General features: G+C 43.5%; 3 protein-coding genes across 5 annotated transcripts in view; 2 read left to right on the top strand and 1 right to left on the bottom strand.

The window, feature by feature from the left end:
* The first annotated feature begins 1,652 nt into the window (after positions 1-1,652).
* Positions 1,653-4,537, top strand: LOC124009929 (adiponectin-like). Its single transcript, XM_046322182.1, has 3 exons — positions 1,653-1,789; positions 2,794-3,160; positions 3,291-4,537. Exons 2-3 carry the CDS (start codon positions 2,836-2,838, stop codon positions 3,854-3,856), a joined length of 891 nt encoding a protein of 296 aa, XP_046178138.1. The 5' UTR covers positions 1,653-1,789; positions 2,794-2,835; the 3' UTR covers positions 3,857-4,537.
* A 1,367-nt stretch (positions 4,538-5,904) lies between these two features.
* On the bottom strand, positions 5,905-27,089 carry LOC124009645 (WW domain-containing adapter protein with coiled-coil-like). 3 transcript variants are annotated; one of them, XM_046321651.1, is made up of 13 exons: positions 26,781-27,089; positions 26,523-26,556; positions 24,398-24,587; positions 23,491-23,564; positions 17,965-18,080; positions 16,946-17,040; positions 16,305-16,562; positions 15,424-15,549; positions 14,554-14,705; positions 14,188-14,273; positions 13,825-14,002; positions 7,697-7,824; positions 5,905-7,584 (listed from the first exon to the last, which is right to left on the bottom strand). In XM_046321651.1, exons 1-13 carry the CDS (start codon positions 26,819-26,821, stop codon positions 7,515-7,517), a joined length of 1,548 nt encoding a protein of 515 aa, XP_046177607.1. In that variant the 5' UTR covers positions 26,822-27,089; the 3' UTR covers positions 5,905-7,514. The 3 variants fall into 3 exon arrangements, with proteins under 3 accessions (XP_046177607.1, XP_046177606.1, XP_046177609.1); XM_046321650.1 differs by having other exon boundaries at positions 13,825-14,005; positions 26,781-27,088; XM_046321653.1 differs by having other exon boundaries at positions 13,825-14,005; positions 26,819-27,088.
* LOC124009644 (MAGUK p55 subfamily member 7-like) overlaps positions 26,088-27,477 on the top strand; it is a 55,228-nt gene continuing 53,838 nt past the window's right edge. The window contains exon 1 of the mRNA XM_046321649.1: positions 26,088-26,176. Within this exon, the coding sequence (XP_046177605.1) occupies positions 26,111-26,176 (66 nt within the window). The 5' untranslated portion in view covers positions 26,088-26,110. The remainder of the gene's footprint in view (positions 26,177-27,477) is intronic.

Raw genomic sequence — 27,477 nt, 5'->3', positions numbered from 1 at the left:
TAAATGTTTCAGATAGTCCTGAATTAATCGGGAATAATGATGAGTGAGAAAGTTAGACGCATAAATATCATACCCCCCCAAGAAATGCCATCCTCTAGTGTTATTTGTAGTGGTGAGAGGTTAGCATGTTCTTTGTGCATCTGTAAATTTCTCACTCATTATTAACAATCCATTCATGTTTATCCGTAACCATAGTAGCATCCACATTAATGTATAAGTGTTTAGAAACATATTACATTCTTATTTACAATAAAGGGGACTCCAAAATGACACCATACGTTATTTAGCGTTTATTTATATTGGGCACATCCGAAACACAACCAAAACAAACTGCAAATGCATCCAACAAGTTTGTAGAGTTACAAGCTTGATGTAGATATTGCTTGTTACTGTAGGAACATGGCAGAAAATAGTTGACTAAATGTAATACACCAAGTGAATTTGTCCAAATACTTAAGGCACCTTCAAATAGAGCACCACAGTGGTGGTGTCATAATTCCCATAAAACCTAGTGGACAAACAAGGAAATGGTTCCAATCGTTTTTCCATCATTCATTTTTCCCCATTGTGAATTTTAGAAACACTTCAAATTAGAAACGAATTAGCATTTCATTTTGGAGGGGTAAATACAAGCGAATATATTGATAAAAGTGACCCTGTCCTAGAGAGATTTACACGGTTATCAAAACGTCCCACCACGTCCCAACATAACACAGCCCTTATTTTAAGTGTTTTTAAAATCCTCTATGGGAAAAATGAATGGTGGAAACACGATTGCAAAAATTTCCTTGTTTGACCGCTAGGTTTTATGGGCATTATGATTCATACCGTGGCACTCTATGGGGGGACTAGACTCAGTGCATTCATTTCTAAATGTTAAAACAGATATGGGAATAACCTCAAATAAAAGGTGACATTCTGCACAAATTATAGAGCCACATTAAAAGTTTTAGCTTCACTGTTCAAATACATTTATAGGGGAGTGTATCTGATACGGTGGCTGTAAGGGACAAAGTAACATTTCTCTAACTTGTATTTGTTGAGGCTTCTTCTTCCAGGTGTGAATCAGATGACTGAGTAATCTCAGGTCCTCATGACTGTTGTACATTTGAGATTTGTATCCACATTATTATAAAGCCCAAACAATCTGTTTACAGTTACTAATACACTGATGTCACAGAGAATAAATAAACTGACCTTTCAGGTTTTTCAAATAACTGGCGTTAATATGTCCAGTTGATAGTGGACAATGATAAAAATGTTTTCAGATGAAAATTTCCACCACAAATGTGTTAAGTGTGTCTGACAATGTCTACATGACAAGGCAAACAAGTAAAGATAGCTTTGTGGATCGGTTGTCTTGGAAACGAGATGATTCACGTCAGGGAGTTTTGTGCCACATATATTTGGAACGGCAAAAAAACATTAGCCGTCATTGCTCAAAGGTTTCACCAGGTAAAAAAAAGAGATTATGCTGTTTCTGGAGAGAAATTGGTCACCTTAAGCCCCCCCCCCCTCTCTAAGTCAGAGTGGACAGCCATGGTTAGGGGGAGGGAAGGAGGGGGCACACTAATCCCCACTGCCCTTTTGGATCAGCAGGCCCATAAATAAAGTAGGACAGAGATAAATATAGTGTGACAGGCAATCAGTAATAAGTTACACATGTCCCCCAAGGACACTGGCCACAGGACAACTGGACTGTGACACACTGCAGCCACTGAGTGAGGGTGGTTTTCTTAGGGGACGCCACTGAACACTCGCCTCTCCGAGGGGGAAAAACATAGACAAGGTAAGGGACTGTAACCTCTGACCTTTGTGGCAGATTTACAGGTATTGGCAAAGCATGTGATGTTATCGCTAGGGAGAGGGGGTCAACTGTCCAGGGGAACACTGTTTACCTATTCCCTGTAAACATTTTGGATCCAAATTGATATGAACCTATTTTGTAATTGAATCCTATTTCATACAACTTTTGAGGTATTTTCTTTGAAGTTGTATTGTATCTTTGCTGGTAGATGGCAATGATTTTGGCCGCCAAGAGCATTATATGTATAGCTATTTGTTCATTCGCCTCTTAACTGCAATAGCGTCTTTCATTTAGACGTTAAGTACCTAGCACAAAACCAGTCATGGCTGTACAGCGTGTGCCTTACAATCAATAGCTGCCGGGCGCTCTGGAATTATATGTTTCACAGCATTTAGCACATGTCCAGACCCCCAAAATACGTTTTTTCTAGCGTACATGTAGCAGGCATAAAAAAGTTTTGGGGTCTTACCATGCCTTAGAAGTATTCCATGTTGTCATTATAATGCCAGTCAAAAAATGGTCAGAGGTCAAATATGGGTCAGATTACAGTAATATTGCCAAAAAAAGATCCAGTAAAGCTTCTTCAACACTATTACATGTCCTTTGCTCAAAGCAAGCACTTTGCAGATGGACTCACCACCAAGTGACCTCAATATGTCATGCAGTTTTAACTAAATACTAAAAGGTAGAACTTGTCAGAAGTATCTCCTTATCCAATATCCATTTTACAAACCCTCACTCTCAGAGACATTGCATGCCTTGGGCATGGGGCCTTGACCCAAAGTGAGAGAACACTTGCTTTATTTAACTAGGCAAGTCGGTTATGAACAAATTCTTATTTACAATGACGGTGTACACCGGCCAAACCCGGACGACGCTGGACCAATTGTGTGCCTCCCTATGGGACTCCCAATCATGGGCGGTTGTGATACAGCCTTGATAGCACTAACCTGTGTGATACTGATGTGTGTTTATTGTTCCATCAGTGTCAAAGGTTATACAGGTGGAGGGGTTATATAAAAAGTGCCATGAAACTAATGTGGAGCCTGCTGCTACTGGGCCTGCTGCTGGCTGGGAGCTTTAGCGTGGCTCAGGAGGAAGATAGAGAAGAGGCAGAGGAACCAGCCAAGGATGCAGCTGTAGAAGATGAAGAGGCAGCTGCAGACAATGAAGAGGCGGCGGTGGAGGTGGAAGAGCCTGAGGGTCCTGGGACAGAAGCCGGCATGACTGACGACCGGCAGCCTTGTGCCATGTGGATGGTAGGAGTGCCAGGCACTCCAGGGCACAGTGGGCACCTAGGGAGAGACGGTAGAGATGGGCACGACGGCCCTCGAGGTGAGAAAGGAGATACAGGTAAGAAGACCAACTGTTCTTTGCTGTTGCTACATCATCCAAAGTTCACAGTAAATCTAAGCACAGTCAACGAACACCAGTACAGGCCTCTAAGTTCTCCCCGACTCTGGTGATGTCTTTGTGTGTACAGGTGAACAAGGTGAGAAGGGAGAGCCTGGCGAAAACGGCGACAACGGCGCTCCGGGACCTCGCGGTTTCCCGGGCAATCCCGGTCTGAAGGGGGCACAGGGCGAGAGCGCCCTGTTGTATCATTCCTCCTTCAGTGTGGGCCTGACAGATCCCGTCCCCGCCACCAACGTGCCCATCCGTTTCAATAAATTCTTCCACAACGAGCAGCACCACTACAATGACGTGAGTGGAAAGTTCCATTGCCTCCTCCCCGGGGTCTACTTCTTCACATACCACCTCACAGTCTACACCAAAGATGCTCGGGTGAGCCTGTTCAAGAACGACAAGCCCGTCATGTTCACCTACGACCAGTACCACGAGGGCAACGTGGACCAGGCCTCGGGGGCCCTCATACTGAGGCTGCAGTCTGGGGATGAGGTTTGGCTGCAGATCTACGGAGATGAGGATTTTGGGGGGGTGTATGCTGACAACACCAACGACTCCACCTTCTCCGGGTTTCTTTTGTATCCTGACATGGGAGAGTTGGTGGAAAGGAGACGTCGCTCTGTTGGAGTTAGTAGACACTGAGGTTGTGCAGGACCTGAAGGGTGATATTTCGAGCTGGGTGGGCTGTCGTGAATTTTTCCTGACTGCTCTATATGCATACATTGCCCTCTGACTGGGGACTGTGGGGGGAGGGGTAATAAGTCACTTCTTAAATTAGTATGTTTTAAAAGAGTGCACCAAATGTGTTAGTTCTATGATCTATAACATGTTCCATTTCAATTGTTAGGTGGATTCTAGCATTAGAGACATTTAGTATTCAATATAATAAGTTGTGCATTAACAAAAAGCTTATTGCCTGGATGGCTTTATGGCAGTGTCACATATTTGGGCAGTGTCTGTGAAATAATAAAATGTGTTATAGCAAATGTAAAATGTCATCAGATATGCTTTCTTTGTCAGATAGCCATTTCACATAGCAGTGGTTTGTAAACAAGATAAGCAAGTGAGTTTTGCTTTGCTGCTACGATAGGGGCGTGGGTAGGTTTGAACAAATGGGTCCAAAACACTTCAGGAGTGTGGCAGGCAGGCCCCCTTTGGACATTTACTGGCTCCCATTTAGCCAAACAGTCAGTTAGGGTTTGTCAGTAGTATAGCCTACTTATGGTTTGATGACTAGGGCTTTTATCTTTATCATTGGATAAAGTTACATGTGGTGGGATGCAATCCCCAAACTGAATAAATCTGTATTCTAGTAAAAACCTACTGAAAGAAGTTTCACTGTGCTTGTCTCTATGCCAACATTGAGGCTTAAATAAAAACTGGAGATCAGTGCGAATTGTTGTAATGTGAGCAGTGGCTTCTAGATGTGACTCACGGAACCCACCTCCAGAGCCAATGGGTGACCTCCATGTACATTGCGTCACTTGCTCATGAACCAATTATAACTAAGCTCTTCATTCTGGAGGGTCTATATTGCTAAGACTAAATAGTAATGAAATTGTATCGTGCTGCTCTTGGCCACTGAAATGGTCAGGGAACCACAAGAGAGTAGTCAGGGCCACATGAGTACTGTCAATAGTACCAATAGATGTCTACTCTAGCAATTCCTCAGCACACAAGTGCCTTGTTCAGGGACTTGATACAATAAGTGTTTACATGATCGGCATGATCGTAGCACACGTGTTGGTTTGCTAGTTAAGACACTTATTGGTTGAGAAGAAAAAAAAGACCAAGTCAATGACAGAATGCTGGCCATAACACCTGCCTATGAAGGCCCCATGGGTAGGTATTAATTTTCCAATCTCCTGTTCAATGTTACGACTCACTTCCTAATGTTGCTAAGGCTCTTGAACAAAATTATGACGATGAGAGACAGAAATGTAAATATGTATTTTATACCTCAACCTTCAAATCATGGTGCTCTAAAAATAGCTCCATACCATAATCTCTGATTCATTTGCTTTAGACACCATCAAATCAATAATAAGGGCCACTATTCATGCATGTGGCTCCACTGATTCACACTGGTCCACTGATTGGATTCATATTTCCTGATTGAAACATAGGTTGAAGATATCTTCAACCTAGATTAAAACCACCCATCAAAATTCAGAGGAATATCACAATGCAAAACTTGAGATCCGACAGCATGAACAGATAGCAATCAGCAGTGTAAGAGAGGTAATGACAGGAAAGTATTCAGTAACCATTGTTGAGAAATATGCTAAATGTTAATTAAATGCCTACAAGGGAATCGAGGAGACAAATGTAAAAGACGAGCCACAGAACAGAATGATCATTGCCATTTCCAGCTGTATATTGCCATCTAGTGACGCATGACGGGAGCAACTGAGCATTATATCTGTACTTTTAGGTTTGCAGGTTAAGTACGACCAACATTTCTGAATTCATGCAGCAATCATCAAATGACGAGCATGTTTACAACATACAGAAAGAAGAAAGATTCTGCTTTGTCATGGAGGGTTTAAAGGATTGGTTTCTTTTATCTTTGGCAGGTTTTGCAGTTGGAGGCAAGATACCATTTTGTTTTGAACCACTCTGGAATAATGCATATGCCTTCTTGCAAACATCAGTATAATGGTGATAAATAAAATGAGAATATCAAGAGATTTGTGGTAGAATAATTTATTTTATTCCAATATACTTTTAAAGAAATAATATACAAAGCTATTTTCGCCCCATCCTCACAAAAAACCTCTGGTCCCCCATTATCTGATAAGTGTGTACGTCACTCCTGTTCTACAGACCAACGCTTTGGCCGGTGCCTTCCCAATTTCAGCATGCCACTGATCGATCAGAGGGGTCTTAGGAGAAGGAAGGCGAAGCTAAGTTTGTGGATGTGGAAGAGTGAGACAGCATTGTCATGTGAACGTTTCATTGTAAAATAGTTACTTTATTTAGTGAGGCCTAAAAAAGTTTAACTTCGGTAAAACGAAATGTTGCAAACGTTAACTACGGAATCCATTTAACTACTGCTGTACTGGCTTAGCTAGTATAGTCAAGACAAAGGTGAGTCCCATGAAAAAAATGATCCCATCTTGTTCACAAGGACAAAATGAATAATGTGCAATAATTTAGGTTTACATAACCACATAAAACTAAAGACCCTTTCACAATTTCTTAAGAAACTGCACATGATAAGGAATGAATTATTCTGCAGACTGAAGCTAGACAAAACAGACAAGCTTACAAAACATCAAAGTTCAGGAGAAACTGGGAAAATAATCAAGTACAGATCAAATGTGGGTATAGATGCAGGTGCGCGTAGGAGGATATTCAGAGGGTGTGGAGGATGAGAACGTTGCCCTTTATTGTAGGATTCTGTTGAGGGTTTAGTGATATGGACTGGGAGGTTACCGGAAGGTTACTCCATGGGGCAGCATGTTCTGAGAAGTCACCTGGCCCAACGTTAGAGGGGGTCATAGTCATGTTGGGGTGGGAAGTTAGGAAGTGTACAGACTATTTCCATTCAGCAGGAAAGTGGGGAGAGAGCATGGACAGACAGACAACTTCCATCAAGCAGCTATGCATCTTTGTCAGATCACATTAAAAAAAGTACTCCGCTAATAATGAACCCATGATCCTGGGACTGCTAAATTCATGATTCCTAACTATATGAGTCTGGAAGGAATCAAAGTTGGCTCATTCAAGAATCTTCTTTGCACTCCTTCAAGTCTATGCTTTAGACGTGTTCATGAATCAGTTGATTCATACATCTCAAGCCAATCTGAGTTCACGCTAGAAACTTCAGTTAATGCATTATGCATAATGTATGCATTCCCAACCAAAACAGGCTATTCCAGAGGAAAAGCCAGATATTCTCAGTTTCTCCAGTGCAACAAACAGTCCACGATTCCAAAAGGCGGCAGCTGTTTCTCAGGTAAGGAAAAGTTATGACCTGTAGGTTCCTCAGAATCGACCGGTTTGCATGTCCATGAAATGCTCAACTAGGCTTCGTATTCTTTCAGCCTGCAATTTCATGGAAAATTTAAATCTTGGACGCCTAATAAAATCTACACTTTCAGGGGCTTCGGCAATGGTATGCTTCATTGCTTGGCCCATGATGTCTTCAACAGGCCCAGACTCTTTTCCGTATTCCTCATTTGCCCTTTGGTTCATGACGTTTCAGAAGTGTTCAGACCAGGGCACAGAGGACCTCGTTGAGGGCTTCGACTGCAGTCTTAAGCAGTTCACCGTACTTCGTCTCCCACACAGGTTCTCAGACCATGTAAGAGTTCTGGTTCTTTAGCTTGTCCAGTTCTTTGCTCTGCTGTCTAAGGAACAGTATTCTGGGAGAAAGATAAGGACAGTTTTAAGAAAATAAGCAATTTATCATGTGACATATAGACACAATCACTACACAAGACAATTATGATGTGTGCTCGCTTGTCCTGTTCTCACCTCTGTTCCCTCAGCGTGGCCTGGATCTCACACACTCTGACTAATGATCTGAGGTTTTTGAGTTCAGTGCAGATCTCAGACATGTAGAGACTGCCCATGTTGTGGGCATCTTCCCGTAACCGTGCTGCCTGAAAGAGAAAGGCGGAGCTGGTTGAGAGAGTGCACCAAAACACAAATGAACCTTTAGCATGGAGAGCAAATATCAGAAAGTAAAAAATAAGCTTCTTCAGAAGGAAATCCCCAATCAGAAATGTGTTTCAGTACCGGTTAGTCAGACTACCGAAAAGCCTACACTCACTATGTATAGGGTCATAGGCCTGCCTATTGGTTCCATAACCTGCTATCAATGTGTGCAAAAGAAGTGAAAGCAAGTGAACCCTTGTCCGAGTACCCTAAGGCAGGCAGCTTATCTGCTGCTTCTGACTAGCCAGCCCCAGCATTTTATGGTTGTTCAGCTCTTTGTAGTTGAAGTGATGGCTAAATACACTGCTCAAAAAAATAAAGGGAACACTAAAATAACACATCCTAGATCTGAATGAAATATTCTTATTAAATACTTTTTTCTTTACATAGTTGAATGTGCTGACAACAAAATCACAAAAATTATCAATGGAAATCAAATTCATCAACCCATGGAGGTCTAGATTTGGAGTCACACAAAATTAAAGTGGAAAACCACACTACAGGCTGATCCAACTTTGATGTAATGTCCTTAAAACAAGTAAAAATGAGGCTCAGTAGTGTGTGTGGCCTCCACATGCCTGTATGACCTCCCTACAATGCCTGGGCATGCTCCTGATGAGGTGGTGGATGGTCTCCTGAGGGATCTCCTCCCAGACCTGGACTAAAGCATTCGCCAACTCCTGGACAGTCTGTTGGTGGATGGAGCGAGACATGATGTCCCAGATGTGCTCAATTGGATTCAGGTCTGGGGAACGGGCAGGCCAGTCCATAGCGTCAATGCCTTCCTCTTGCAGGAACTGCTGACACACTCCAGCCACATGAGGTCTAGCATTGTCTTGCATTAGGAGGAACCCAGGGCCACACCACCAGCATATGGTCTCAAAAGGGGTCTGAGGATCTCATCTCGGTACCCAATGGCAGTCAGGCTACCTCTGGCGAGCATATGAGGGACTGTGCGGCCCCCCAAAGAAATGCCTCCCCACACCATGACTGACCCACCGCCAAACCGGTCATGCTGGATGATGTTGCAGGCAGCAGAACGTTCTCCACGGCGTCTCGTGAGCACGGCGAGCGGAAATGGAGGAAAACTCGCCTCCCTGCGGACCTGGCATCCTTTCACTCCCTCCTCTCTACATTTTCCTCCTCTGTCTCTGCTGCTAAAGCCACTTTCTACCACTCTAAATTCCAAGCATCTGCCTCTAACCCTAGGAAGCTCTTTGCCACATTCTCCTCCCTCCTGAACCCCCCCCCCCTCCTCCCTCTCTGCAGATGACTTCGTCAACCATTTTGAAAAGAAGATCGACGACATCCGATCCTCGTTTGCTAAGTCAAACAACACCGCTGGTTCTGCTCACACTGCCCTACCCTGTGCTCTGACCTCTTTCTCCCCTCTCTCTCCAGATGAAATCTCGCGTCTTGTGACGGCCGGCCGCCCAACAACCTGCCCGCTCGACCCTATCCCCTCCTCTCTTCTCCAGACCATTTCCGGAGACCTTCTCCCTTACCTCACCTCGCTCATCAACTTATCCCTGACCGCTGGCTACGTCCCTTCCGTCTTCAAGAGAGCGAGAGTTGCACCCCTTCTGAAAAAACCTACACTCGATCCCTCCGATGTCAACAACTACAGACCAGTATCCCTTTCTTTTCTCTCCAAAACTCTTGAACGTGCCGTCCTTGGTCAGCTCTCCCGCTATCTCTCTCAGAATGACCTTCTTGATCCAAATCAGTCAGGTTTCAAGACTAGTCATTCAACTGAGACTGCTCTTCTCTGTATCACGGAGGCGCTCCGCACCGCTAAAGCTAACTCTCTCTCCTCTGCTCTCATCCTTCTAGACCTATCGGCTGCCTTCGATACTGTGAACCATCAGATCCTCCTCTCCACCCTCTCCGAGTTGGGCATCTCCGGCGCGGCCCACGCTTGGATTGCGTCCTACCTGACAGGTCGCTCCTACCAGGTGGCGTGGCGAGAATCTGTCTCCTCACCACGCGCTCTCACCACTGGTGTCCCCCAGGGCTCTGTTCTAGGCCCTCTCCTATTCTCGCTATACACCAAGTCACTTGGCTCTGTCATAACCTCACATGGTCTCTCCTATCATTGCTATGCAGACGACACACAATTAATCTTCTCCTTTCCCCTTCTGATGACCAGGTGGCGAATCGCATCTCTGCATGTCTGGCAGACATATCAGTGTGGATGACGGATCACCACCTCAAGCTGAACCTCGGCAAGATGGAGCTGCTCTTCCTCCCGGGGAAGGACTGCCTGTTCCATGATCTCGCCATCACGGTTGACAACTCCATTGTGTCCTCCTCCCAGAGGGCTAAGAACCTTGGCGTGATCCTGGACAACACCCTGTCGTTCTCAACTAACATCAAGGCGGTGGCGCGTTCCTGTAGGTTCATGCTCTACAACATTCGCAGAGTACGACCCTGCCTCACACAGGAAGCGGCGCAGGTCCTAATCCAGGCACTTGTCATCTCCCGTCTGGATTACTGCAACTCGCTGTTGGCTGGGCTCCCTGCCTGTGCCATTAAACCCCTACAACTCATCCAGAACGCCGCAGCCCATCTGGTGTTCAACCTACCCAAGTTCTCTCACGTCACCCCGCTCCTCCGCTCTCTCCACTGGCTTCCAGTTGAAGCTCGCATCCGCTACAAGACCATGGTGCTTGCCTACGGAGCTGTGAGGGGAACGGCACCTCAGTACCTCCAGGCTCTGATCAGGCCCTACACCCAAACAAGGGCACTGCGTTCATCCACCTCTGGCCTGCTCACCTCCCTACCACTGAGGAAGTACAGTTCCCGCTCAGCTCAGTCAAAACTGTTCGCTGCTCTGGCTCCCCAATGGTGGAACAAACTCCCTCACGACGCCAGGACAGCGGAGTCAATCACCACCTTCCGGAGACACCTGAAACCCCACCTCTTTAAGGAATACCTAGGATAGGATAAAGTAATCCTTCTCACCCCCCCCTCCCCCCTTAAAATATTTAGATGCACTATTGTAAAGTGGTTGTTCCACTGGATGTCATAAGGTGAATGCACCAATTTGTAAGTCGCTCTGGATAAGAGCGTCTGCTAAATGACTTAAATGTAATGTAAATGTCTCCAGACTCTGACTGTCACATGTGCTCAGTATGAACCTGCTTTCATCTGTGAAGAGCACAGGCCGCCAGTGGCTAATTTGCCAATCTTGGTGTTCTCTGGCAAATGCCAAACGTCCTGCACGGTGTTGGGCTGTATAAGCACAACCCCCACCTGTGGATGTCGGGCCCTCATACCACCCTCATGGAGCCTGTTTCTGACCGTTTGAGCAGACATCCACATTTGTGGCCTGCTGGAGGTCATTTTTGCAGGGCTCTGGCAGTGCTCCTACTCCTCCTCCTTGCACAAAGGTGGAGGTAGCGGTCCTGCTGCTGGGTTGTTGCCCTCCTACGGCTTCCTCCACGTCTCCTGATGTACTGGCCTGTCTCCTGGTAGCGCTTCCATGCTCTGGACACTACGCTGACTGACACAGCAAACCTTCTTGCCACAGCTCACATTGATGTGCCATCCTGGATGAGCTGCACTACCTGAGCCACTTGTGTGGGTTGTTGACTCCGTCTCATGCTACCACTAGAGTGAAAGCACCGCCAGCATTCAAAAGTGACCAAAAAAAAATCAGCCAGGAAGCATAGGAACTGAGAAGTGGTCTGTGGTTATCACCTGCAGAACCACTCCTTTATTGGGGGTGTCTTGCTAATTGCCTATAATTTCCACCAGTTGTCTATTCCATTTGCACAACAGCATGTGACATTTATTGTCAATCAGTGTTGCTTCCTCAGTGGACAGTTTGATTTCACAGAAGTGTGATTGACTTGGAGTTACATTGTGTTGTTTAAGTCTTCCCCTTTTTTTGAGCAGTGTATATACTATAACGTCCCTTTTCTATCCATCAGGTCTCCATGAGCAAGTATAACTGAAATGGTTCATCATTGAAAAGCGAGAGTTTGGCTATTTTGTATTCAATCAACTCCAAATAGGAAATTACCTGAGTATAGCTACTGCCATCTACAGTTGAAGTCGGAAGTTTACATACACCTTAGCTAAATACATTTAAACTCAGTTTCACAATTCCTGACATTTAATCCCAGTAAAAATTCCCTGTTTAGGTCAGTTAGGATCACCACTTTATTTTAAGAATGTGAAATGTCAGAATATTAGTAGAGAGAGTGATTTACTTGAGCTTTTATTTCTTTCATCACATTCCCAGTGGGTCAGAAGTTTACATACAATCAATTAGTATTTGGTAGCATTGCCTTTAAATTGTTTAACTTAGGTCAAATGTTTTGGGTAACCTTAAACAAGCTTCCCAGAATAAGGTGGGTGAATTTTGGCCCATTCTTCCTGGCAGAGCTGGTGCAACTGAGGCAGGTTTGTGTATGCCTCCCTCTTCACACACGCTTTTTCAGTTCTGCCCACAAATTTTCTATGGGATTGAGGTCAGGGCTTTGTGATGGCCACTTTGTTATCCTTAAGCCATTTTGCCACAACTTTGGAAGTATGCTTGGGGTCATTGTCCATTTGGAAGACCCATTTGTGACCAACTTCCTGACTGATGTCTTGAGATGTTGCTTCAATATATCCACATAATTTTCCTACCTCATGAAGCCATCTATTTTGTGAAGTGCACCAATTCCTCCTGCAGAAAAGCACCCTCACAACATGATGCTGCCACACCAGTGCTTCACAGTTGGGATGGTGTTCTTTGGCTTGATAGCCTCCAAACATATGGCCAAACAGTTCTATTTTTGTTTCATCAGACCAGAGGGCATTTCTCCAAAAAAGTAAGATCTTTGTCCCATATGCAGTCATATATTTTGGCAAACGGTATTCTTTTTTTTTTAATGGCGGTTTTGGAGCAGTGGCTTCTTCCTTGCTGAGTGGCCTTTCAGGTTATCACTGTGGATATAGATACTTTTGCACCCGTTTCCTCCAGCATCTTCACAACATCTTCGTTTGCTGTTGTTCTGGGATTGATATGCACTTTACACACCAAAGTACATTCATCTCTAGGAGACAGAACGAGTCTCCTTCCTGAGCGGAATGACAGCTGTGTGGTCCCATGGTGTTTATACTTGCGTACTATTGTTTGTACAGAGGAATGTGGTACCTTCAGGCATTTGGAAATTGCTCCCAAGGATGAACCAGACTTGTGGTAGTCTACAATTTTTCTGAGGTCTTGGCTGATTTCTTTGATTTTCCCATGATGTCAAGCAAAGAGGCACGGAGTTCAAAGGTAGCCCTTGAAATACATCCACAGGTACACCGCCAATTGACTCAAATGATGTCAATTAGCCTATCAGAAGCTTCTAAAGCCATGACATCATTTTCTGGAATTTTCCAAGCTGTCTAAAGGCAGTCAACTTAGTGTATGTAAACTTCTGATCCACTGGAATTGTGATAGTGAATTATTAAATAATCTGTCTGTAAACTATTTTTGGGAAAATTACTTATGTCATGCACAAAGTAGACGTCCTAACCAACTTGCCAAAACTATAGTGTCTTAACAAGACATTTGTGGAGTGGTTGAAAAACTAGTTAATGACTCCACCTTAAAGTGTATGTAAACTTCCGACTTCAACTGTAGGTACGAAATGTGATTGTATGGTAGTGCTATTTAAAATTGCCGTTACGTAATAATATATACACAACTCAATGACATGCATATATCCTACTAACATCAATGCATGACTACTAAATTGCTATCACAAATCTTAATTTAACAACTAACATGACCTTCTGTGTATTCCCGTTATATCCACACAGTATGGTATTATTTTCATGATGAATATTGAACCCATTAAAATCGTAGTCATACAGTTGACAGATATTAACATACAAACTACTAACCCGGTGTTCTCATATGTTGATCATCCCGTTATCGCACTTAACAGTGGAGCTCCTACCTGCTTCTCGATGTGCTCGGCGGGCCAGTTCTGAACGTGCCTGATGAGGTTCTCATCAAAGTGAGAGGCCAGCGAGGGAGTGAAGGAGCCGGGAGTGCTGGACTGGGCTGAGGCGACATTGAGAACCGAATGGCCGCCGGTGGCGTTGCCGTTAGGTCCTGATGGCGGACTCCCCTGACTGCTGGACAAGAGAGAAAGCAGAGTCGTTATAAGGAGAGTAAGGCTCCATCCAGAAACAACCTCCAGTCTACCACCTACACACTTGTGTTGATTGGAAAGGTTTGGATAGGTGGCTACTACAAAAGCACTGTCATACATTCAATCCTTCCAGATATACACAAGTGCCTCTCCATTTCAAACTACCTCCGCTGTCGGAGAGTTCGGGGGTCCTCTGGATGTTTCTCTGCTGAAGCCTGTTGAGAAACTGGTCCTGGTTTCACTGGGGTAACCTACAGAGGCAGAGAGGGGAGAGGGAGGGATGGAGAGAGTAAGCCATTAAAAAGGGAGTGTGTAAGACAAGGAAACAATTTTCAAGAAACAGGGAAGGAGAGCAAGAAACAGGGAAGGAGAGAAGAGAGCAGAGGTGAATGGAGATAAAAGAATGGTGACATGGGGAGAAAGAAACAGATCACAGGGTTGAAATGGAGAAAAAAAAAACGGAAAAAAAACCAATACACCCCCAATCATAATATTATTTGATAAGTTTAGAGTTTCCACGGAGGTGCTGACCTTTGGTTGGGAGGAGGCAGGAGGCATGCTGAGTGGGGGTTTCTGGTTATGGAGGTTGGTCTGGGGCGTGCCATTCCTGGGTGACACATATGAGCGGGGTGAGGAGGTGTCCGACATTAGCGATATGGGTGACTGACCCGCCTGCTGGGCCGCTATTGGTTCATGTCCAGGAGGGGAATAGGACAAAGGAGGAAATATTTTTAATGATAGCAACCTTAATCTCACATACAAAGGTTATTACTATACGGAACAAAAATATAAACGCAACAATTTCAAAGATTTTACAGTTCATATAAGGAAATAATTTCAATAAAAGCTATGGACTTCACATGAGTGGGCAGGGGTGCCCACTCAATTTGTAGGATATTTTATTTCTGATCATGAAAGATGAGACCAACACTTTACATGTTGCGTTTATATATTTGTTCAGTATATAAATTATAAATATGCCTATAAGGACCATCATTTTAAAGGTTTTATTTTTCTTATGCATCCAAAACTTTGTGAAACTCAGTGGCTATTGTTGCTTTGAGGACTACCCTGGTTAAATACGCCAATAGCAACATTTTCTAGATTATTCAACAGAAAACCAAATCAGAAGTTGCCCTGAACTGAAGGACGCCCATACACCTTCTTGAGAGATAAAATCTGTAACTGGAAATGTTAGTTAACAATAACAGCTTCCATGAAAACATTTAATAGGAAAATGCATACAATGTATTTCTTTCTGAATAACATGTCAGAGTGCAATGTAAGCACAGCTCTATTTACCAACCACAAGACACTGAAAAATCTGTAAAACCAGTCTAGCTAACAAAAAAGAAAGGCATCAAAAAGATCACCAGAAAGGTGACGTAAGAGCGGTCATACCTTGGTTGGAGGATTGTTGAGCAGCTTGGGAAAGCAGAGAAGTGATGTTGAAAGCAGACGGTCCAGCAGTGAGGAGTTTATGAAGCATAGACTGCAAGGAAGCTTGGGTGACAGCAGCCGTGAGGACTGGAGGAGGGAAAAACACAGGACAATGAGAAAAATACAGATACGTACACACACGCAAACAGGCAACAAACTTGTGTATGTATGCATGTATGTAACACATACACAGATGGGTCCCATACACATACATTAACAAAGAGCAAGAGAGGAGAGGGGTTGTTGAGTGACACAGTGAAAAGGAGGTGAGCAGACATGATAGGCTATACAAAACTGTCATTGAATGGGTGGTTTAATTTGATGATTTTACATTTACCACCCAGTTGGTAGGAAAGAATCCCTTTTCTCAGGATCACTCATCCACAACAATAGAACCCACCAACCCTTCGCTAAGCTACTCCCTATATCGTGAATTAAGCAGATTCAATATCTGGTCGGAGTAAGAGAAACTAGAAACCAAATGGGATCAGACTGAAGATCAAATCCACGTTGGTTTTGTGGTCATATAATAACTCCAGACATCAGAAAATCCAAATGTGTGTTTCACATTTCAGTACAGCGGTGTGTGTGTGTGTGTGTGTGTGTGTGTGTGTGTGTGTGTGTGTGTGTGTGTGTGTGTGTGTGTGTGACTCCCATTTTTTACAATACTTATGCTCCATGAACATTTACATAGAAAACATGACTCAGATTTGCCCTTTGAGCCCAAAGTCCTATTTTGCGACTTGGGGCTCGTGCCAATTAAGCCTATTTCAACCGGTGAGCCATTTGAACTCAGGTACGCTAAAGATCAAGCAGGAGAAATGTGGAATTGGCCAACTCACCCTCATTGATCTTGGCCATGTCCATGCTGCCGTTGTTCATCTGCAGAGTGGCTTGCAGCGCTGGGAGGAGCTGCCGCAGAAGGGCGGGGTCTTGGAGCAGGCCCGAGGCCTGGGTTTGGACAGAGGGGGACACCGGGACCGTGGAGGAGGAAGATGAAGGGGTGGGGTTAGAGCCAGAGGCTTGGTTCAGGCCCGGAATGGTGGAGGAAGAGGACTGAGAAGGTGCAGAGTTGGAGGACTTGTCCCCTGAAGTGCTCTCTGTGGGGCAAAAAGAACAACAATTTAGGGCTGCGGACACTGGCTTGACACATAGGATGCACCTCTATAGTTCATAGTGACTTCCTTTCCACCTCAACGTTTTTCACACATTGAAAATTCCCATAATGCATAGAGTTGTCAAGTCTTTTCAGATCAGTGCAGAGGAAGGAGAGGACACATGGAAAATAAGTCACTTCTCACTATTGACACATTGGCCATATTGTAAGACTGTAGATGATTTCATATACAAGTATAGTCATAATATCACAACAAAAATGGTACTCTTTAAATAGGCAGGCAAGTCAAAATCCAGATGTTACTGCTGCATCTGAAACCTAGACTACACCTCCCATACGCTCTACCTCTGTAGTTTTTATACTCACTTGTGGTGGCTGTGTCGACAGACTCTCGTCTGTAGTCCCGGTCTTTGGGGAAAGTGTTGGACTCCCTCTTAGATGGATCTTTCTGCCTCTGCTCTCTGGACACAATGAAACACAAACGCAAGGTCACTGTCAGGTTTAAGTTAAACTAAGCAGAGTGTAATTGCTGGTTGAATACAGATTGGGAATCTAATTTCATGTTCAGACTTCTGTCAGAATGTGTAATCTACCAATCTCCGTTTTGGGACATTTTAGCATGCTATATATAGTAGGGCCCAAAAACTCAGTTTTATTCGTTGCCTGTTTTCAGGTTTTCACTCCCAAAATCACTTTAATAGAAAAACAAAATCCAAGTCCACAACAATGCTTAAACCACATCAGGAGACCACTTTTGAGATCTGGAAAAACCCTTTAGATAAAGTTTGCAGAGACTTAGGTTAGCGGTGTTTCTGTGTTTCTGTAGCACACATGTGATTGCATAGTTTGCGAAACAAATTGCCACTGGATTGATTACAATAATCATGATATCATTCTGCCAGGTAGGCATAGGATACTTTGTAGTGAAAATTTAATTGAAAAGGGTTTTGAGAAAGCCTTTCCATCGTTGACCGTTCTCATTAGCATCATCACTAACGGCTAGGCATACACAAAGTTGACATATGCACGCACAAATACAGGGGAATTCCCACGTTGCTCTACAGAAGGTTGAAAGAAAATACTAATAACTGATGCATTTTGATTATTGTCTTGTGAAAATGTTGGGCACATTTGATATTGTTGAATTCTGTTTTAATGTCTGGATTCAGAGATTCCATCTGTGTTTTCAGCATCAGGGATGTTATAGGGCCCTACAATAATTCAATCAATGAAATTAGGCTCATAAATATGTTAGAATGGGCAGTCGGACTACGGCAGCCACGCGGCTATGGATTCTGTATTGAGTTTTAGGGTAGAAATGGAAGAGTTGAGGAGAAGAGTATGGCGCTTAGGAGTGACACTTTTTCCATGATTCAAGGCCTTACCTCTCCAGCCAGTCTTTGGGCTTCTCCCATTGAGAGACCTCAGTCCTGCAGTTGTAGTAGTACTTCTTGCCAGAGGAGCTGATGTGCTCGGACCAGTCGTCTGCAGGCTCATGAGGCTGAGGGAAGAAGGCACGACAAATAGGTTAACTAACACTCTAGGGTAGGTTTTGCAGAGTGCAAACAAAGTTCGAATCCGCATGTGGGGAAACAGCACTACTGTACTCCCTAGCACTTTTCCAATTGTTTTTATTTTGTTGATGAAACTGAGAGGGGTGTCAGGCAGTGGGAAGGTTTTTTTTTTTTGCAGTAAAGATCTAACGTTCATGCAATGGAATAAAATTTAATAAATAAAATTGTCCTCCTCCCAGAGCGCTAAGAACCTTGGCGTGATCCTGGACAACACCCTGTCGTTCTCAACTAACATCAAGGCGGTGGCCCGTTCCTGTAGGTTCATGCTCTACAACATCCGCAGAGTACGACCCTGCCTCACACAGGAAGCGGCGCAGGTCCTAATCCAGGCACTTGTCATCTCCCGTCTGGATTACTGCAACTCGCTGTTGGCTGGGCTCCCTGCCTGTGCCATTAAACCCCTACAACTCATCCAGAACGCCGCAGCCCGTCTAGTGTTCAACCTTCCCAAGTTCTCTCACGTCACCCCGCTCCTCCGCTCTCTCCACTGGCTTCCAGTTGAAGCTCGCATCCGCTACAAGACCATGGTGCTTGCCTACGGAGCTGTGAGGGGAACGGCACCTCAGTACCTCCAGGCTCTGATCAGGCCCTACACCCAAATAAGGGCACTGCGTTCATCCACCTCTGGCCTGCTCGCCTCCCTACCACTGAGGAAGTACAGTTCCCGCTCAGCCCAGTCAAAACTGTTCGCTGCTCTGGCTCCCCAATGGTGGAATAAACTCCCTCACGACGCCAGGACAGCGGAGTCAATCACCACCTTCCGGAGACACCTGAAACCCCACCTCTTTAAGGAATACCTAGGATAGGATAAAGTAATCCTTCTCACCCCCCCCCCCCTTAAAATATTTAGATGCACTATTGTAAAGTGGCTGTTCCACTGGATGTCATAAGGTTAATGCACCTATTTGTAAGTCGCTCTGGATAAGAGCGTCTGCTAAATTACTTAAATGTAAATGTAATGTAAATGTAAAATCAGTGTTCATTGTTTGCAGTAACTTCATTGTTGTTGTAATATCCCAAACGGACATGGCAGTATCACCAACTAAGGATTCTAGCTTTAAGATCAAGTAGGCCTACATTTGGGGATGTGATCAGCACTACATGGAAAATCAGGGGAAAGGCTGGTGGCTAGTGATCAGATTCACGTGTAAAATCCTGTGTGGGGATCCTTGCTTAAAGTATTGGGCCTAACCGATTCAAATGTAAGAAACAATGTGGTTTATCTGGAAAACACATTTTAGTCTAATTTGGAGAATGGTCAATACATTTTTCTTTTACAACATACAAAAAGCAATGTTAGAAGGCATCAAGTAAATACAATAAATAAATACAGGATATGAGCATATAGGCCTAGACTTTGCACTGTTGTTAAGAGTCCTGGAAACACTTATCTCCCTCACTAGCTTTAAGCACCAACTGTCAGAGCATTTTACAGATTACTGCACCTGTACATAGCCCACCTATAATTTAGCCCAAACAACTACCTCTTTCCCAACTGTATTTAATTTATTTATTTATTTTGCTCCTTTGCACCCCATTATTTTTATGTCTACTTTGCACATTCTTCCATTGCAAAACTACCATTCCAGTGTTTTACTTGCTATATTGTATTTACTTTGCCACCATGGCCTTTTTTGCCTTTAACTCCCTTCTCACCTCATTTGCTCACATTGTATATAGACTTGTTTATACTGTATTATTGACTGTATGTTTGTTTTACTCCATGTGTAACTCTGTGTCGTTGTATCTGTCGAACTGCTTTGCTTTATCTTGGCCAGGTCGCAATTGTAAATGAGAACTTGTTCTCAACTTGCCTACCTGGTTAAATAAAGGTGGGAAAAAAAAGAGCAAGTTACCTAAACCTGCACACTATTTAGGCTAGTCTGCCTCTGTCAAATGTGTTTGTCGGGGTGTATGCCTTATGCTGAAACTCTGCTTATCCCCGTTACACTGCCTTTCCTGTCTACACAGAGAACATACTCAACAAGGCTAGCAGTAATACTCGGCTAGTGGGCCAGGCTCCGAGGCATTCATTTAGGTCATTTACAGGTGTTTTCTTGACAGTGTTGAAAGACTTGAAATGCATGCGGAGCTAACCCTTCGGTTCGAGGGGCTGATATCTCGATGCAAAAGTAAATGTACCCCCATTGTTTCTCTGCAGAAGTGTATGTATGTATGTATGTATGTATGTATGTATGTATGTATGTATGTATGTATGTATGTATGTATGTATGTATGTATGTATGTATGTATGTATGTATGTATGTATGTATGTATGTATGTATGTATGTATGTATGTATGTATGTATGTATGTATGTATGTATGTATGTATGTATGCTGTATGGTAAATGTATGTATGTATGCATGTATGCATGTATGAAAGACTGATTATCATCACCATCAACATCTTGATGGAGATGAACACCAGAGAACAACCAACCAAAATCTCATTGATTTGATTTGATTTTACATAGACATTTGAATGTGTAGTCCAATTTCATGTGACAAATGACCTCGCAGCAGCGCCTCTTCAACCTCAGGAGGCTGAAGAAATTTGGCTTGTCACCAAAAGCACTCACAAACTTCTACAGATGCACAATCGAGAGCATCCTGGTGGGCTGTATCACCGCCTGGTACGGCAACTGCTCCGCCCTCAACCGTAAGGCTCTCCAGAGGGTAGTGAGGTCTGCACAACGCATCACCGGGGGCAAACTACCTGCCCTCCAGGACACCTACAACACCCGATGTTACAGGAAGGCCATAAAGATCATCAAGGACATCAACCACCCGAGCCACTGCCTGTTCACCCCGCTATCATCCAGAAGGCGAGGTCAGTACAGGTGCATCAAAGCTGGGACCGAGAGACTGAAAAACAGCTTCTATCTCAAGGCCATCAGACTGTTAAACAGCCACCACTAACATTGAGTGGCTGCTGCCAACACACTGTCATTGACACTGACCCAACTCCAGCCAATTTAATAATGGGAATTGATGGGAAATGATGTAAATATATCACTAGCCACTTTAACTATGCCACTTTGTTTACTTTGTCTACATACTCATCTCATATGTATATACTGTACTCGATACCATCTACTGTATGCTGCCCTGTACCATCACTCATTCATATATCCTTATGTACATATTCTTTATCCACTTACACTGTGTATAAGACAGTAGTTTTGGAATTGTTAGTTAGATTACTTGTTGGTTATCACTGCATTGTCGGAACTAGAAGCACAAGCATTTCGCTACACTCGCATTAACATCTGCTAACCATGTGTATGTGACAAATAAAATTTGATTTGATTTGACCTCAATTGTCTCTGTGTTCTGGACATAGCCAATTGAGGTCATTTGTCAAACGAAACTGGACTAACATTCAAAATGTCTACGTCAAATCAAATTTTATTTGTGACTTTGTAAACAGGTGTAGACTAACAGTGAAATGCCTACATATGCCCCCCCCCCCTTTTTTAACCTTTATTTAACCAGGCAAGTCAGTTAAGAACACATTCTTATAATGTGGGCCCTTCCCAACAATGCAGAGAGAGAAAAAACTAGAATGATAACAAGGAATAAATACACAATGAGTTACGATAACCTGTCTATATCCATGGGGTACCAGTACCGAGTCGATGTGCATACTGGAAGGGGAAAAATTAATAGGCAACAGGATAGATAATAAGCAGTAGCTCAGCATTTAACACCATATTACCTCCAAACTCGCCACTAAGCTCGAGACATTGGGTCTCGACCCCGCCCTGTGCAACTGGGTCCTGGACATTGACGGGACGCCCCAAGGCAGCGAGGGTAAGAAACAGAATAGCCACCCCACTGGGGCCCGGAGTGTGGTGTAAGTAAAATAACCTCACAGTCAACTTCAACAAAAGGAGATGATCGTGGATTTCAGGAAACAGCAGAGGGAGCACCCTATCCACATTGACGGGACAGCAGTGGAAAATGTGGAAAGTTAAGTTCCTCGGCGTACACATCACGGACAAACTAAATTGGTCCACCCACACAGACAGTGTGGTGAAGGCGGCGCAATAGCACCTCTTCAACCTCAGGAGACTGAAGAAATTTGGCTTGTCACCAAAAACACTCAAACTCTTACAGACACACAATCGAGAGCATCCTGTCGGGCTGTATCACCGCCTGGTACAGCAACTGCTCCGCCCACAACTGTAAGGCTCTCCAGAGGGTAGTGTGGTCTGCACAACACATCACCGGGGGCAAACTACCTGCCCTCCAGGACACCTACATCACCCAATGTCACAGGAAGGGCAAAAAGATCATCAAGGACAACAACCACCCGAGCCACTGCCTGTTCACCCCACTATCATCCAGACAGCGAGTTCAGTTCAGGTGCATCAAAACTGGGACCTAGAGACTGAAAAACAGCTTCTATCTCAAGGCCAGCCGACTGTTAAACTGCCATCACTAACATTGAGTGGCTGCTACCAAGATACAGACTCAAATCTCTAGCCACTTTAATAATTGATGTAATAAATGTATCACTAGCCACATCAAACAATGCCACTTTATGTCTACATTCCTTACATTACTCATCTCATATGTATATACTCTACTATATACCATCTACTGCATCTTGCCTATGCCTCATGGCCATCGCTCATCCATATAGTTATATGTACATAGTCGTATTAATCTCTTTACACTTGTGTGTATAAGGTATCTGTTGTGAAATTGTTAGATTACTTGTTAGACATTACTGCACTGTAGGAACTAGAAGCACAAGCATTTTAATACACTCGCATTAACATCTGCTAACCATGTGTATGTGACCAATAAAATTTGATTTGATGTCGAGTCAAAAGAGTTGTAGTGCAAAAAGGGGGAGGCGTCAATGCAGATAGCCCAGGTAGTTTTTTGGTTAAATATTTAGCAGTGTTATGGCTTGGGGGGTAGCTGTTCAGGGTCCTGTTGGTTTCAGATTTGGTGCACTGGTATCGCTTGCCGTGCAGTAGCAGATAACTCTATGACTTGGGTGGCTAGAGTCTGACAATTTTTAGGGCCTTCCTCTGACACCGCCTGGTATAGAGGTCCTGGGTGGCAGGGTGCTTGGCCCCAGTGATGTACTGGGCCGGCCGCACTATCCTCTGTAGAGCCTTGCTGTCAGATGCCAAGCAGTTGCCATACGAAATGCTGATGCAGCCAGTGAAGATGCTCTCATTAGCGCATCTATAGAACTTGCTTATGACTTGTATATGAGTTTGTCCTGTGGCTCAGGGGCCCATGATGTATTATTATAGCCATAGCCTGGTGAATGCCTACTTTCAGAAATAATTTGTTCAAGAAGAAAGAAGTCTTACTGTGTCTGACGCCTTGCTTTGATTTGAGTGGGAGCTGTGGTTGTGCACATTCTCTTGCGGAGAGCAGCTGGTACCTATAAAATAAACAACATGAGAACACTTATGAGAAATAAAACAGAATTAACAATGACAGACATGACAAGTGAGGCTACCCATCATCCATTGAACAAAATATTTGTGCAGTAACATGGAATTTACAGTGGCTATTCATTTTATGAAGTACCCGGGAACTGTATGTCGAAAATGTATACTTTAGTGCACAAGAGAATACTAATATCGCCTAGGTGCATGTCAGTTTTAGCATTCTACAGCGCTTGCTCATTTGGCAAGACAGTAACAAGTTAACTAGCTATAAACTGGTACCCAGGCTACCATATACTAGCACTTGTGGAACACCAGCTGCATAACTTCTTATATTAATATTGCATTGATGTCTGTGTATATAGACTTGACCAACAGTTGTGTGTGTATGTCTTCCGTCAGGAATTGGGCCTTCAGTGATTTAGACTTCAGTGATTTAAATATTTCCAGTGGTCAATGTCTTGTTGTACGCGACTATCTATGCATGTTTTGAGCAGGTGACGTGTGCAGAAGAAGTCCAAGTGATTTTAATAGCCCAATCAACAGTGTATATATATTTTAAGCAGCAGAACAAGATAACAGATTATTTTAACTTGATGTAGGATCTCGCTAGCCTAGTCCCAGATAAAGCCAACTCCAAAAGTTTGCTTGGCATAACGAAGACCACAGGAATTGGCTAAACAGCACAAACATACCTAGGACCAGGTTAAGCGCTCATTTGGCTGAACAAACATGCAAGCTTCTCTGTGCACACAGTACTGTTGACAAGCATACAGAGAAGGGAAACATCTGCATTTGTGTGTAGCTCGGTTCTCTTTGGGCTTACCACCATCTTTGCCTCGGAGTGTGTGAAATGTTTTTGTTTTGCTGTGCCCGTCGCTGTACTTATTGACCGGACTTTCATCGGAGCGCCGGAGCATTTTGTAGGGCGGTGTAGGATCTGATAACCCATCTCGCATTTTATCGTGACCGTGAAGGGTGGTAGTAGATTGACTCTTTGGCTGGGATTTGTGAGTCTGCAATACAAATAGACTTGTGTTAGTCAACATATCAATAGAAAGCCACCTCTTCTGTTTGATAAACACCTGACATTATACTGTAGGCCTATTTCCCACTCTTGACATTGTGCTGTAATTCTCATTCCTGCCTATGTATGCACAACCATTTCTAATGTTTTTTTATTTTTATTCCCTAACCTTAACCCAATTATTTTTGCCTGCATTTGTCATTACGGTTCTGTAATTGTTGCACTTTAATAAAGCATCTTACGGTGGGTTAATCCTTGTGCAGTATTCAGACTAGCAAGCTATGTAGTTGGCTAGCTAACTTTCGGTATAGGTCGTTATCAATAAAACGCCACAACATGAAGAGCGTTCGATTTGGCTGTTGGGGGGGGGGGGGGGGGGTTCGTTGACAGCTACGGTTTTAATATAACCTCTTGAAGAGCATAGTCAGCACTACACATTTCCACATTTAGAGTTATATTGCAAGTAACAATGCTTTTTTTAAATTGTCAGTAGCTAAACATCAATGCATAATATATTTTCAAATACGTGAGTGTAGCCTATCCATTTGTCACGTCGCTAGCTAAACAACCGACGTGTCATTTCGCGTGCTTCATCAGCGATTGGAATTTTGTAAAGAGTTTGACATCTGCAACTCCTCATCCTTGTAAAAAGTTGTCAGTAGGACTACTGTCATCACCACCATAGATCAAACAGTATTTGGATATCACCATCTTGTTTATCCCCTCAAAGTTAGCTTGTTAAACTAGACATATTGACGTGATATGTGATTAGCTAGCCAATTTGATGTAGTCCATCATGTCTGTCAGCAATTGTGATTAAACACTCTTTAAAGCAATGTTGAAAATGGGATAACGTTATCTAACTTCGCTAGGTAACATTGGTAACGTTGGTTGGAGAGAGAAAAAAGTACACTCACGTTACTAGGTCTACTCACCACACTGTTTAGCCAAATGTACGTTTCTACCCGTAGCTTGCATAATAAACATTATCAGCCAACAGTAGGGCCTACATCGGCAAATGCGCCCTTCTGCTGCTTGACAGGCAAAGCGCAAAGGCTTGTCAGGTAGCTATCGTTCACATATATCAAATTAATGGTGGCCAATATGAGATATCGCGAGGCTACCCTCACGTATATCTAAAAGTACATGATCAATTGATATTTGCTGATCGTTTAAAACATGCGGTTACTTGCTGTATAACTTGGATTCGCGCTAAATGGGCGCAAATTATGTGTATGAAATAATCAGAAATGTGTATTTCTGACTACGCTCTTCAAAGGGTTATTACAACCAAATAGTTAATAGTTATAAATAGTTATTTATTTAACAATCCCTTGAAAACGTAATGTAGTTGTCAATGGTTTCAGCGCTCTCCACCTTGTGATGTTTTATTGATAAAGACCTAGCTATAGTTAGCTCTTACTAACGTTAGCCAGATAACGTTACCGATCAGAAGATAATTACCCAGCTACACTAGCTAGCAAATTGGCTATTTAGTTAGTTATCTACGATATGGTAATGATACATTCGTTATCCTGCTGGGTATCAAGGCCTGCAATTTCAAGCTCTCTCGTAAAGGTAAACATGGTTAGCGTTGGCTCGCTACGTCACGGGAAAACAGCAGTTCGTTAAGTTAGCTGGCTAGTTAACCATCAGTTGTTTCTAAACAAATTAACGTAGTTCGCTAGTGTAAATAGCTAATGTTAGATGTAGGCCAACGTACCTTTAGTAACGTAATACTGCACAAAACTGAGCCATGGCTTGGGAGTTGCAAAGCCAGGCTGAGGCCTGCCTAGCTTACGAGTTAAGTTAGCTAACGTTAGTTAGGTTGCTATTTTAACCAGTTATAGTAGCTAACTAAGTTAGCTAGATAACCTACTTGCTAACCAGGCAGCTAGCTAATTAGCCTGTATTCACCATTTACCTGATAGGGTTGGGAATCCCTTCGGTCGTTGCACCTGAAATATAAGAAAATAAAGTTAGCCAAGTTATAGGGCACGCATCTAAAATGTTGATGCCGTCTCTGCTCGCGCTGCAAAATATGCTACAAGTAGCTAGCTAGCGAGAATCGAGTTAGCTGTAAATAAGCTGTAAATAGCTAGACATGCTAGTTGGCAGCATTGTTTTAAATGAGTGGTGGAGCCGTCAATGAGGAGTGGCAGTCAAATGTATTGTCGTTTACCCATCGCTGAGTCTCGGTTGTTTCCTTGCATGCATTACCATCAATGCCGTGTTGATGTGTGTGTGCGCGCGAGGGGTGAACTATGGACAACAAAATAGTATTCTCGTCTTTGGTAACTTGATCTTGGCGATGTCTCTGTATTTAGTTCGCCAGCTAGGGACGCTAGCAACTAAATTTTTGCAGTGGCTAGCTACTCTATGTTGAAAACGGCCTTTGGTACATTTTTTTTGCTCGCCTGAACTGCACAATCTTTCCCGTGCAGTGCAAGGAAACAGAGGAAGCAATGCGAACAGCCCCGCCTCCAATGTCTTAGCTATTTCCGGGATACTCCCATGTCGGAAAAGAGTCGCAAATCATAATTTATAAAGGGTTTGCAACGCAGTCTTACAAATAACTTTCTCACCAAGAAAGGTGGACACAGATGAAATACAGTGGTTGAAACAACAACACAGCCCACCTAACTGCTAATGCTCAATGGCTAAGAAAAGGAGATGATGAAAGCAAGGTTCACTAAAGTAATTATAAAAGTGGTAGGCATATGCACTTTCCCCTACCCCAGTAGCCTATTTCGATAGTCTAAAAAAAACTATCACAGTGCCCAATGCAACATTCAATTATAAATCAATCACTATCCCTTTCCCCTAGTGTTCTTAGTTCATCCATGGGCTTTGCAAAGCATTGCCCAATCTAATCAAAG

The sequence above is a fragment of the Oncorhynchus gorbuscha genome, linkage group LG22, assembly GCF_021184085.1.
Source record: "Oncorhynchus gorbuscha isolate QuinsamMale2020 ecotype Even-year linkage group LG22, OgorEven_v1.0, whole genome shotgun sequence".
In the NCBI taxonomy this organism is placed as follows: Eukaryota; Metazoa; Chordata; class Actinopteri; order Salmoniformes; family Salmonidae; genus Oncorhynchus; species Oncorhynchus gorbuscha.
This window is presented reverse-complemented; position numbering and strand designations above follow the sequence as displayed.

Excerpts from the sequence above, each read along its gene's own strand:
- LOC124009929 (XM_046322182.1), top strand. The coding sequence starts at position 2,836 with ATGAAACTAATGTGGAGCCTGCTGCTACTGGGCCTGCTGCTGGCTGGG. Across the intron at positions 3,161-3,290 it reads AGGTGAGAAAGGAGATACAG|GTGAACAAGGTGAGAAGGGA; the intron begins GTAAGAAGACCA and ends TTGTGTGTACAG.
- LOC124009645 (XM_046321650.1), bottom strand. The coding sequence starts at position 26,821 with ATGGTAATGCATGCAAGGAAACAACCGAGACTCAGCGATGG. Across the intron at positions 14,706-15,423 it reads TCAACAATCCTCCAACCAAG|CGGCCCAGCAGGCGGGTCAG; the intron begins GTATGACCGCTC and ends ATGAACCAATAG. Across the intron at positions 14,006-14,187 it reads CGAACTCTCCGACAGCGGAG|CAGTCAGGGGAGTCCGCCAT; the intron begins GTAGTTTGAAAT and ends TCTCTTGTCCAG.